Below are 13,463 nucleotides of genomic sequence, written 5' to 3' on the forward strand. Positions count from 1 at the left end.
AAACCCGCTGAAGGGTGTAAAAAGAGTCCATTGTGTGTGGGAGGTGATTACCCAACCAGATGGTTAAAGGGGTTTGGTTACTGCCCCCCCCGCCCGCACCTAATTTCCTCTCTCAAATAAATAGACTTAATGCACTCACTCAGATAGGTAAATCCGATTGGGTTTGGTGCTGTCGGGAGTTTCGTCACTGAACAAGAGGTTGCAAGTCGGTCCAAACCGAAGGATCGTATTTCTCTATTGTGCTCTTTTATTTGGATTACGAAATCACATTAAGTTCTCAGTTAACGTGTGCTGTATTTGTCTAAAAAAGACATGTCAGCAGCCATTTTCCCGATTGTACTTTTTGAAGTTTACATTATTTGTTCTTTAGGGCTATACAATTCCTAGTAAAAGGAGGTACTTAAGGGAGGCACTACAATAAGATAAATTAAGGTGCCTTTTCTTTTTGAGGCCATGTCTTATATTGCCTAAAGATGGAGAAATTCTGCAGTTTTTATGGAGTGAAAAAGCATCAACCACAACAGACATTTTCTTACAAGGAAGAGCTGTGACTGTTCCACAAAAAGGCTATTCACCATAATTCCCTGAGGGGGAGTGGCGGAAGTCAGCCCCTGCCTGCCTTTCCTTTGAATTAACTATTTCAAACTTTCACTTTCAACTCCCGAAGCTTTGAAAAGTCAACCAACGCTGTCTAATGCAAGCCTCATGTGAACCATGCTATGCTCACTTCAATTTCTGTGTTTTTTGCTATCAAGTTCCTTCCTTTGGTGTTGATTCGGGGGAGATGACAGCAATGGCATTTTTGGGGAATCTAAAACAATGCTGTACATTCAACCAAACAAAAGTGGTTGAACTTTTGAAATGTTAAATAGGAAGTTCACAGGAATTATGGTATGTGTTTACCAGGTTTTCAAACTTTTGCTTGGAATGCCTCCATCCATTTGATTTGTTACATGTAGTACTGAACAATCTTTCATTGTGGTAGTTTTCCATACCGGCTGAAGTTAAGACATATAGATTGATTATAATCATGATTAATGGTCTAAAAGATTTAAAGCAAACAGCTCTTTGGGTGGGAATCCTAACTCAGGATCTGCACACAATACGCCTACGTTTGTGTAATGATTCGAGTTACGCATGCAGACCTTGGCTTAGAACTCCACACTGTCTTTCACAGTGGAAGAGTTTTGCATTATGTATGTGGAGGTCTTTTTAGGCAATGTAAGAAAATAAGAAACGTTAAATCGTTTTTGGGTACTAACAAACAATGTTATTATTACATAGTCATAAATGCATGTAACAGGCGCCAATCGACAATACTGTAATTATTTTTTAATGGCCAGAGATTTACCCTAGAAGCCTGATTAGGTACAGTATTCCTTGTACTTTGTGTTTTTAAATAATGCTTTTATTCAGCTTTAGCCGGAAACACATGCATAAAAACAACCTCTCACTTTCTACCCCCCCCCCACTCCCCCCCTCCGTTCCTCCTCAGATCTATATTAAGTATCACTGCACGTCTTCAGTTGGGTGTCTTGGCTTTGTTGTGGATTATGTATCTGGGCGTTGTTTTGTTGTAATATTCTTATATTGTCTCCTTTGTAGGCCACAGATAGTAAGTACCCCTGAGTAAGACCCACTTAAAAAGGTGTCTTTCCTTTCACATCATTTTAAAGAAAAAAGTACTAGCCTAACTATTCTTTATCCCTGGGAGAATGTCAAGTCAACGAAGCGTATATATATATAGTTTCATAGTACAGTACGCCGGGCCCGGTAAATACAGTTTACCGCCCCCGCCATGGGGCTGCAATGGGAAATGTATGAGACCCGCTGTAGGGTTGTGTAATGTAAGCAGGGGGCTGGTGTGGCTGATGGGGGAAGATACTAGCAGGCTGTACCGCTCCAGTGGGTCGATCCTGACTGGACTTGGCCGGTGCAGTCACCTTTGTCCCGCTGGCCCGGCTCCAGCTGTGTGTTTATCTATCTCTCTGTCATTGTTTAATGCGTCAGACGGGTTCCAAAGTGGTCTCACAGTCGCTATGCCAGCTGCATGAGCAGTTCCAAGGTGAGCAGGTAGAGAGAGGGGGGGAGAGAGAGGGGGGGGAGAGAGAGGGTGGGAGAGAGGGAGAGAGAGACAGAGAGAGGGAGAGAGAGAGAGAGAGAGGGAGAGAGAGAGAGAGAGAGACAGAGAGAGGGAGAGAGGGAGAGAGGGAGAGAGAGAGAGAGAGAGAGAAGGAGAGAGAGAGAGAGAGACAGAGAGAGAGAGAGGGCGGGAGAGAGAGGGAGAGAGAGAGAGAGAGAGACAGCGAGAGAGAGTCCTTGGAGAAAGCACAGCTGTCTGAAATATGAAGCCAGGCACTGCAGCAGTGATGCCAGCCACTCACTGCTCCACATTCTGTTAGATCTCCGAGGCTGCGGCTATGAGCCAGTGATTTTAGGGGGTATCTGATTCCCACAAGCCTGTGCCACCTGCCCCCGCTGAAGAACCAGCTACAGGGCCTACATGTGTATATCTCAATGTCTGTGTGTGTGTGTGTGTGTGTGTGTGTTTAAATAAGAGAGAGAGGAAAGAGATCATTGAGAGTGCAGAAACTGAGAGAGGAAAGAGAGTGGAGGGCGGGGAGGGGGGGGGGGGGGAGGAGGAGGGAGGAGAGTAAACGAGATAAAGAGGAAGGAAAGAGAAAAAGATAAAGAGAGAGAGAGAGAGCGAAGGGAAAAAAGAGAAAGAGATGTTTTCACCGACGAGTCTGGGCGGGAGCCTGGTGTTCACCGTCACCTGGCTGGAATGCTGCTACGCGCCTCGTCAAAAAACGACTGTGATAACATCAGTAGGAGACAGAAAAAGGATGTCCTGTCTGTCTGTCTGCCTCCGTACTGCTATCTGCCCGGCGGCGGGCCCGACCACAGCTCACCAACACTCAACACCGACGTTCAGCCACGCTCTGTTACCTGAGGCTAAACTAGGCCCTGCTGGTTAGAAAAACCTGCTTTATTGTTTCCAAAACCCAAGCCCTCTGATTTCCAGTCGCATTAGAGCAGGAAGTAGAAGAAGGTCCTTTGATGTGTATCATTTTGTTATCAGATAATACAGTTGTCTAGTTGTCCTTTCAATTAGGTTTCCTTCCTTATGGGCTTTAGAGGATACGTTCAGGTTTTGTTAACCAAATGTCTGTGTTAGCTGACGATGACTGATGATTCACTCGCTTTAGACGTGTTCGTTGCGCAGCGGCTTGTAAGTTTGGTTGAAAGCGTCTGCTAAATGTCATAAATGTCAATTGTGACACAGTCTTGTGTTTCGGTCCGATTTAATGTTCAGACTTTTCTTTTGAAAAATTTGAATACATTTCCGCGTTGTTGAAAATCAACGACACACTCGCTAGTCAACTAACACAGCTTGTTTTGTGAGCCTGCTAACAATGTAAAGTAGTGTTATAGTTAACTAGGTAGTAGTGGGGATTACTCACAGAATCCATTGCGTTGTATGAATCCAATATTTTGGCTTGACTAGCGAGTTTGTGTTGTGATTTTCAACAAAGTTGAAATGTATTTCTGTGTTTCAAAATAAAAGTCAGAACATTTTGATTGGTTGCTGACATGCGGACCAAAACACTAGTCGGTGTCACAATTTCAGTTTTTTATTAGTTTAGTTTTTTATTAGATCTGTTTTTTCTATTAGATTAGTGTTTTTCTTTCTTCTTTTTTTTTGCTTGGTTTTGAGAAACTTACCAGCACCACAGTGAACAAACAAAGGCTCCAAAAATGCCTAAATAACCCTATTTTTAAACTGCAAAGCTCCCAGTATAGTGATACAGGGCTTTAGATGTTGGACATATGAAATTGTGATTGTGATTATCCAACCTTTTTCCACAATGTTATTCCATTTTATGGGACACAGAGTCCTCCTCACTTCTCTCCCTGTCACTGGAGTGCTATTTACATCTACAATAGAGATGATTTTGTAAAAAAAAAAAAAAAGAGAGCTTAAAAAAAACTCTTTAAGAATATGAATAATGGAGCATTTTCCTAAACGAGCTAAACTGAATTATCAGGCGGATGAATCCCTGGAGGCTGCCTTACTGTCATAGAGGTGTGTGTGTGTGTGTGTGTGTTTGCGTGTGTGTGTGTGTGCGTTTGCGTGTGTGCATGAGTGTGTATGCGTGTATGAGTGTGTGTGTGTGTGTGTGTGTGTGTGTATGTGTATGTGTATGTGTATGTGTATGTGTATGTGTATGTGTGTGTGTGTGTGTGTGTGTGTGTGTGCATTCATGTGTGCGTGTGTGTGTGTGTGTGTGTGTGTGTGTGTCGGTCAGCTGGACAGACTGTCAATGGGCGCACCTACTGGAAGAGGGGACAAGAGAGTCTCAGGCAGCAGTGAGCCAGGATGCAGGAAAGCTGCCTTACCCCCAACCGCCAGGAAATCCCTGGAATTGTAGAGGTCACTGCAGGGTCAAACCCAGGAAGCTCGACAGGAAGAGAGAGACAGAAACAGGCGAAACAGAACAAGAGACAGAGAGAGAGAGAGCATACAAGTGTACAGTGGGGGATCTTAACACTAGAACAGCCGTGCCTTTTTTTACCTACTATAAGAGCCGCCTCGGGTCAAATGACCTTAGTCTTTACAATGGAAAGCTGCTATTTACACACAACGACCACTAGTTGGCCCGTCTTTTATATTAGCCTGCCTCCTACACAGAAAAAAACTGCAAAATAGCTTTATACTAGCTTATCCTGGTGTGATTTTGAAAATGTAAGGATACTGGGTGGTAGAACGCACATATCTAGGAAAAGTAATTGAAAGGAGGGTCCTGAAATTTGATCGAGTGCAAAGATTTACCATTTCTGTTTACTCACAGTGGTCAAATGAGCCCTCATGGCTGTTCTAGTAAGGAGGAAAATGGGCTTGTGATAAGAGGTACAATTCTGGGCCCTGTAGGATTCCCTCAACCTGATTCCTGGAGAACAGGAAGGCCAATGAAACAGCTTGTTAGAGGCCCGTCTCCACCCCTCATGGAGGATGTGTGGAATGGGGGAACATTTAAAGAATTATTTCAGCGAAGGACAGAAAACTAGGCATCACAAGTGTGGATAGTGGATCTTCACAGATATGAATTCATTCATTAGTTAATGGAGTTAATTAGTACATCTTCATAGATATGTGATAGTAGCTGGTGAAAGCCGGGAACAAGTCGGACTGCAACCAATCAAAATGTTCAGACTTTTATTCCGAAAAAATGTCAATAGATTTCCCACGTTGTTGAAAATCAATGACACACTCGCTAGCCGAGCCGAAATGTTGCAATTGCAACGGTTTTGGTGAGTAATTCGATGAGTAATCCCCACTACTACCTCGTTAACTCAAATAAAAGTCAGAACATTTTATTGGCTGCCAACTTGTTCCCGCTTCCGCCAGCTGCTGTTACATATTGTCAGGAGAGCGGCTGCAGATCGAGTGAATGTGGAAGGAAAATGGTGTTGTTGTCTTATCTGTGTGTGTGTGTGTGTGTGTGTGTGTGTGTGTGTGTGTGTGTGCGTGTGTGAGCTCTCTGACGTCTAGAAAGTCGTCAATCTGAGGTAAATCCACATTGAGGTGGTCGGTCCGAGAGGCAGATTAGAGAGTCGAGGCCTACGTATTTGGCTACAGACGAAGTTGGCTAAGCTGCACCGTGTGTGAGAGCGCATGGGTCTGTAGTCTATTCACAGTATCTTTGACAAGCTCCAACAACTTACAGGCACCGTAACTAGGTTAGGAACGACGTAAAAACCTCTCCAGCCTAACATCTCCAAACCCGCCTCCTCCCTACCTGCTGTGGCCTCATGTCAGATCCCTCATTTGGAGAAAACAGAGAGCAGCGAGACGTCTTTGATCTGACGCAGCTGCTGTGTGCGTCGCCATAGGAGGTTGAATTAAAGGGTACAGTAGTAACGATGCTCTCCTCCCATCTGTGTCCTGGGTACTCTCAGGAAAATGGGCACCCTGTTTCAGCATATTTTCCTCCTCCTGGGTCACATCACAGGGTGGTAGGTGGGGGGCAGGGAGGGAGAGAGGGAGAGAGAGAGGGAGAGAGAGAGAGAGGGAGATGCGAGAGAGGGAGATTACCCGCCCCCTCCCCCCTCCTCTCCTCTCCCCACCCCCCGTCTCTTTTGGTGTTTTAATTTGACCAGGACATGCCTCCATGTCATCTTACATGAGCAAACACAGAGAATCTTTCAGGCCTGAATCACCGCTAGAGGAAGTAGGGATTATAGGTCTGAGGAATGAGCCTGTGCCTTTCGAAGAAGCCGTGGTTTTGTAAAGGTGGTGGTGGTGGGGGGGGCGGGGGGTCAGAGAGGGGTGTTTGAGGGGGACACACACAAAGAGGGACCCTGTGCACCGTTGATAGGTTGTAGTAATTAGCGGGATTCGTCCCCACTCTTGATTCGGGCCCCTCTGCATCGCTGCCCCCCCCGCCGCCCCCCCCCGCTGGGGTATTCCTAAACACGGGCAGTCTGATCTGTGACCCGTTCACCCCTCAACAAATTAACCCATTGTCCCCCCGCCGAGCCCTTCCTCCTGGGGCTGGTCTAATTAGATATCCCTCCCCCCCTCCATCCATCCCTCCCTCCCCTGCACCCCTTCAGGAGAGAGGGCAGAACGGTTTGAAGAAAGGCCCCTATAGGAGACCTGGGGAGGAAGGGGGGGGCTTATAGAACACCCTGCTGTAGCACTCGAGGAGCAGACTAGTCAAGGAGCGTTCTGACCACGGCGGTTTGTTCTGTTCATTAGTCAGACGATGACACATGCGGTGGTGAGACGGTGAGGCTGAATGGAATGCTTCAGCTGACTTGAGGAATTAGATTAAAGCCACTGAGAGAGAACACGCACGTGTGCGAGCACGCACAGGTACACACGCACGCACGCACGCACAGACACGCACGCACACGACTACGCATACGCATACACACGCAGACGCACGCACACGGATACGCATATGCATACCCACACACACGCACGCACACGCACACACACACACACACGCACACACACACATACGCACACACATCCACGCACACACTTCAGCTTGCTTGCTCATTCACTCATTCACTCTCCCAGACTCCAGCTTCTGTTGTTGTTCATTTGCCATGTTTATTCTCATTAAACACGTAATCGTGGAGCCTGGGGTTTGCTGAAACGGTGTTGTTTTCGAAACTACACCCTTTTGCCGGGAAAGTAACTTCAATGAAATCTCTTAACTTACTGTAATGAAATCGTGTGCTCATTCTAGCTGAGCTGAGCCTCGACTCAAGGCATTATTACTCTCATAAAAAAAGTATTTTAGTCAACAGTTGTGAAATGTTTTCAAATCCTCGAGACTGCTGGAACCGACAATACTTCAATCCAACTATTCCAAACCCATTCATTAGAAACAGTGATGTTTCTCATCCGCGGATTGCGCAACAGCGCCCCGAGCCCATGTGTAATGACTCACAACCACGTAGGCGCACCACCCAGAATCCAATTAAAACGCTATAAAAAGAGCCTTTATAGCCGTTAATAGCGCTGTTTATGATGCATAGGGCAGGTAGTTATAAGCGGTTATAAACAGGTCTGAGAATGAGAATGTTGCTGTCGTGCATCAGCCCCAAGTGAGGAAAGGGGGGATGGGAGATCTCTCTCTCTCTCTCTCTCTCTCTCTCTCTCTCTCTCTCTCTCTCTCTCTCTCTCTCTCTCTCTCTCTCTCTCTCTCTCTCTCTCTCTCTCTCTCTAGGAGCGTTTTGTTAATAATCCCTCAGAGTTCTCCTCGTTTCCCCTCCGCGGTGACGTACCGACTGTAGATACGTGTTGTCTATTAACGTACGGACCTTGGACCGTTAAGAACGGAGCTGAACTCACTTAGAGGTCTCTATTGTGTGTTTTCGTTATTGTTGGTTTTTTTGGGAACATAGTTGTATCCCAGCGAAGGTTACTCTCTATTGTTGGGGAGTGGGGAGAGAGAGTTGGACCTGTGGGTGGGTGAAGAGCAGTTGAGGACAGCCTAAGCCAGAACAGATGGCGATGTTTTGTTTAGAAGTGCTTCCCCATTTAGGGTGGGTATGGGAAAAATCACTGAATGACTTCTACTCAACAAAGAACAAAAGGGAAAGACAACGTACTTACAACGTATTATAGAATCCAGCTCCATCAGACTTAACTTAACTGGATGTTGGTAGTATGTTGTTCTTTGAGTCGTTGGTTTTTCACAGAGGAAGAATTCTTGTGGTTTGAACGTTTTGATAGAGGAAAAGGAACAGTTGCCCAATATGGACTAACCAAGCAGCAAAAGAGGCCCGTTTCCCCTATAAGGAGTAGGTAGAAAAGAGGGCCCCACGATTCCCTCAGAATGTAGTATTGGTGAGTGTTGACATGAGGCCTGTATGATATCGTTTTACGCCGCTCTCACACAATCGTCTTGTCTCCTTGAGCGAACCGTTTCGAAGCTCTGTTCACTAAAGGCGAAGCTTTGAGTTTGAGTCGTTCGGAACGGTAACAGCTGTAACTATTCAATGCAGGTTGTGAATTATTTATGATACATTTCCAAATACCTGGACTGAATACATTCCTATGGACCTCGTGTCTTTAATTGGCGAGATAGAGATGGATGTCATGTCCCACCCCCCACTCCCCACTCCCACTCCAATGCCTCCCTTTTGATTTTAAAGCCCCTTTACAGGAATGTCTCTCTGTCTCTGTTTTGCAGCCGACCTATGTGTCCTCCAGCCACCAGATGGCGCCCCCCAGTCCCAACACCAACAGCAGCAGCAACAGCATTGGAGGGGAACAGTTGAGTAAAACCAACCTCTACATCCGCGGTCTTCACCCTGGGACCATGGACCAGGACCTGGTCAAGCTGTGCCAACCGTGAGTGGTTTTTCACTTCCTTCTTCCTTTTACACATGTAGGATACACATGAGGTTGTTCTGGGGCCGGTTACATAAACATAGATTAAAACTGGTCTAAGCCTTAGGCTAGTCTTATATTCTCAGGTTAGACTAGTCTAATTAAGACTGACTTAATTTGAGGTTAGAAAGTAGCCACCTTCCCCCTGGCTAAGCTTGATTTAAGAGCTATGTTGCTATCGGAACGGGTTAGGACTAGTAGCTAGCTAACACTGAAGAACTCCAGCGCAGTAAACTACTTCTCTGGTTAAAACGGCTAAGCAGTAGCACTTTTCTCCACATTATATTCCTCCAATATACATACATACGTTTTCAGCAGAAGAACATTTAGTTTATCTCTCATATCTTCCGCCGCTAGGTGTAGGCTAGCTGTTTCGGACGCCATGTTTTTTTTTCTTCTGTCAAGTGTCTGATTTTACCTAGAATGCATTGCGTGACAGGCTATCGAAGTCAGTCTTACGGCCAAGCTCCACCATGGCCATCGAGCGTTGCGTCTAATGTGCGTTGCGTCCGAAATTGGGATCAAATGCATTGTAATCAATGAAAGGTGCTCCACCTGCTGCGTTGCGTTGCGTCAGCGTTGCGTCCGATGGCTGCGTCCAAAGTAGACTTTCAAAAAAGTTAGATTTTTGACGGTGGATGGACGCAGACGTCACAATGAGACGCCCCACGTGGGCGCCGTGGGGCGTCAATCACCGCACCTGTGGTGAACTCTTGTTGCAGGAATGGACGACGAACGGCTGATCCTTGAGGTCGAAAAATATTATTTTTTATATGCGACTAGTTGTTGCTGTTGATATGTAACTAGATTTATGGTTAAGGATAGGGTTAGATTTAAGGTTAGGGCAAGGTTTAGGATTAGTGGTTAGTTAGTTGAAATGTTGTTGACAGTTAGTTGAACATCTACTGAACTAGCAACTATCTATTTGGGAATATGTAGATAAAATATTACCCTGATTGGAAAATGTTCTGTATGATGTTGTTATTGTTGTGGACATAATTGCATGTCATAATTGCAAGGGTGAAATTACTCCCGTATACAAAAAATGCCAGTGGAGCTAGAGTAGAACGTTGACATAACGCTGCAGGTGGAGCTTGGACAACGGGAAGTTGACGCAACGTCGATGGCGAGTTGACGCAACGCAGCAGGTGGAGCTTGGCCGTTACTTAAGTCACTCATAGGTGAGCTTTATGCAACAGGAAAATGTCAGGGTGCCTCCCTAGCGAGACTGAGAGAGTGAGATCTAAGTCTAAGACTGGGTCGATCTTTATGCAACCGGCCCCAGGTTTGGATAGATAAGGTCAGGTCATAGATACAAGGAACCTAATTCCACTGTAATTCCAAACATTTCCTTATTTCTACAATAACCAAGCACGTACTAACTTACTATGTAATAACACTTTAATGCACAGTTGTTACAAGAGTAGTTACTGTGTTCTAACGAAGAATAGTGGGAACATGGTTTAAAGATACTATTAGAGACATTTCGACATTGACACTCTGATCAGAGCTGGAGTTGGCCTTTCCTGTGTTATGGTTGGCAGTGATACATGCTTGTGTTGCCACAAGGTTTGTGGCTCTGTACTTTTTCCCTCTCATGCCTACTCTGCTGTATTTAGTTAATGTTGCCCCTGACAACTACGAACCCACCAAGGCCGTCAATTGTTCCGTGTACAATGCACATCTTCAGCATACAATGCAAGTGCTGAAAAAGCAATACGCTTAAGTCAGCAGTGTTGACATCGAGCTGGTGTTTCCAACCTTCGTGGAGTAGGAAAGCAATTGATTTTGGCTTCATAACAAGCCATTCTTTATCATCCTTGGACTGCGATCAAATGTGTTTGACATAATATGTAGATTCATGTACAGATAATAACCCTTAGGGACAATGGAATTCATCCCAGCCTTCAGTGTATTAGTGATGGTATGCGTCAGAATTAAGACATATGGAAGTTGACAAAAAGGCTTTTCTAGTAGAAAGTGGTAATGTGGGCACTTTGAATCGTCGCTTGATTACAAGTCAAGAAATGTTTGAAGGAAAAGCAGGGGATTGACAGATGTAGTCTTGCATTGCCATACCACATAATCACATTGTTCTCATGCCTCCTTTGGTCTGGGGAATCTTTGGTGAGCAGATGTTTTTCAAGAACAACAACCCCCTCTCTTTTTTTGTTTTTGTTAGTCTTGAAAATAGCTAATTAGTCTGTGTCAGCCAATCAACATTGCTAGCCAGCTACGTCATTTTTTGGTGAAAATGGATGTTCCTGGCGTGGTTTTTATTTTTTATGGAGTTATAATTTGGTTGTTGGAACACTACCCACGTCACTGAAAGCCGGTCCATTAAGATGAGAAGAGGAGTATGGTTCTCTCTTCGAATTTGGAGAAAATCTAATTCAATAAAAAAGATATAAAACTCTCTAACATCTGCTTGCAGAGATCCAAATATGGCAACCTGACCTCCTGACCATCTAATCAACATCATAGTTCAGCTATGTTCGCTGAGTTGCCTCAGCTCTTTTCTGGCGCAATCTTCAGGAGAGAGAAACAGAGAGATTTATTGAGAGAGGCAAATCTAACTTTTTACACGTTTATTTAATCAGAGAAGGAGATTATTTTTCGTTTTCGTTTTTGGGTTTCTATTGTCCGATTTTCACATAAATGGTTCTACTAACCGGTGCCGCATCAATATGCCGACGGGCCGTTGTGCCGACAGCACTCCCTGCATGTGAATGCTCTCCGCTTCTCTGTTACGGTACATGTGGGAAGACGGTACATGTGGGAAAACTACGGTTAGGGTTAGGTGCTACGTCGACTTGGTACATGCTGGCATGTCTAACCCTAACCCTAATCCTATCCCTACCCCTAACCCCAACCCTAACCTTAACCGTAGCACCCTAGCACCTAACCCTAACCCTAGTTTTCCCACATGTACCGTCTTGTCAGCTCTCGCAGAAATCCGCTAATGAACTGTCGGCATCGTGGTCCGTTGGCATCGTGGTCCGTCGGCACAGCGGGTGGGCCCCCTACTAACCAGTGAGAGAACTATCTAGCTAACACACAACCATGTTTGTGGTGTTCGTCTCACAGTCGAATCCTGTCCTGCACTGAGCCGTAGAGCTGAGCTCATCTGTGCCTAGAGCAGAAAATACCAAATTCCACAACAATTGATTGACAAGTTGATTGCATGGAAAATCTCTTCCTTTCTTCTTCTCTTCTCTACATCATCCCACCCTTTGATGATGAGTCTGTCCTGAACACTGTTATTCCCTCGCTGAATTGGCCTTTTCACATTCGCATTCCACATAATATTTTACTCTAAATATATATGTTACGGTACATGTGGGAAGACGGTACATGTGGGAAAACTAGGGTTAGGGTTAGGTGCTACGTCGACTTAGTACATGCTGGCATGTCTAACCCTATTTTTCCCACATGTACCGTATTCCCACATGTACCGTAACATACTGTATATATATATATATAACAAAAAATAGAGTTAGTCTTAGATAATGGTTGGAAGGGGCGCTTGGTGGCGTAACACAGTAAGCGTCGACCATGTAACCGCAGGGTTCGATTCTGACCGCGCACATATCCTGCATGTCATCCCTTCTCTCTCTCTCTCTCTCTCTCTCTCTCTCTCTCTCTCTCTCTCTCTCTCTCTCTCTCACCCATCCAAATATGAGTGGGACTGCCCCACTCAGAAAAAAAAGACAATGTTTGGAATAAGCTTTGCCATCTCTGCTGCCTCTATGTCGTGAGTCTCTCATCCTCCTAAACGTTTGAAGTCGCCAGCCTCCACTGACCCACGTGGGGATCGGTGAAAAACGATTGGCTGTTTCCCGTTTTGAGCTGCCCGTTCATTGGTTAGGAGTGTGACGAGCACATTACAGGTCTCCACCCCTCTGTAGCGAATTCCTGCCTTGAACCTCCCCAGGCTTTCCGAACAAGGTGAGAAAGACTACTGTGAGAAGAGATAGATAAAAGAGATAGAGATGGATAAGAGGGAAGGGAAGAAAAAGAACATCCAAGTAATGCAGGTTAAAGGCGAGTATAGGGCGGGAGGGAGGGAGGGAGGGAGGGAGAAAGAAAGAAGAGTGGGAGGCAGACAGTGAGAGAAGGGGCCAGAAAGGGGAAAACCTCCTTCTAATGTCCTGACGTAACCTCCCTCGCCAGAGAGAGACTGCAGAGACTCAGCAGTAGAAAACCAAGACTTACTACACCCACAAAGTCAACCTCTACAAACAACTCAGCCTCTCTTGCAACTGGAGGCTAGTTCCAAAAACACACGCTCAAACCTCTAGGATATTAGCGAAAAAACAGACACTCTTTTCTTCAATCCCTTGAACCTTATCCTGATAGTTCCCCCCCTCCTCCCACAGCACCACCCACTCGCTGCAGAGCCCTGTGGACCTCTGTGTCGGTAGCGAACTGGTTGATCTCACGCGAGTCGGGGCCGATCGCTGTGTTCCAGGAATGATTTATCTCCTGTAAACAAATGTTTAAGCTCCCGTGGAGTGGGAGAGAGGTGACAGGGGGTTCACAGATCATC

General features: G+C 45.5%; 1 protein-coding gene across 2 annotated transcripts in view; it reads left to right on the forward strand.

The window, feature by feature from the left end:
* The window catches only part of LOC308173400 (RNA-binding motif, single-stranded-interacting protein 2-like), a 36,591-nt gene that overhangs the window by 2,968 nt on the left and 20,160 nt on the right, over positions 1 to 13,463 (forward strand). For both annotated transcript variants that reach the window (XM_080548418.1, XM_080548417.1), the window contains exon 2: positions 8,715 to 8,875. In XM_080548418.1, coding sequence (XP_080404544.1) covers positions 8,715 to 8,875 — 161 coding nt within the window. The remainder of the gene's footprint in view (positions 1 to 8,714; positions 8,876 to 13,463) is intronic.

Source organism: Nansenia antarctica, assembly GCF_963989245.1.
Source record: "Nansenia antarctica genome assembly, chromosome: 18".
NCBI classification, from domain to species: Eukaryota; Metazoa; Chordata; class Actinopteri; order Argentiniformes; family Microstomatidae; genus Nansenia; species Nansenia antarctica.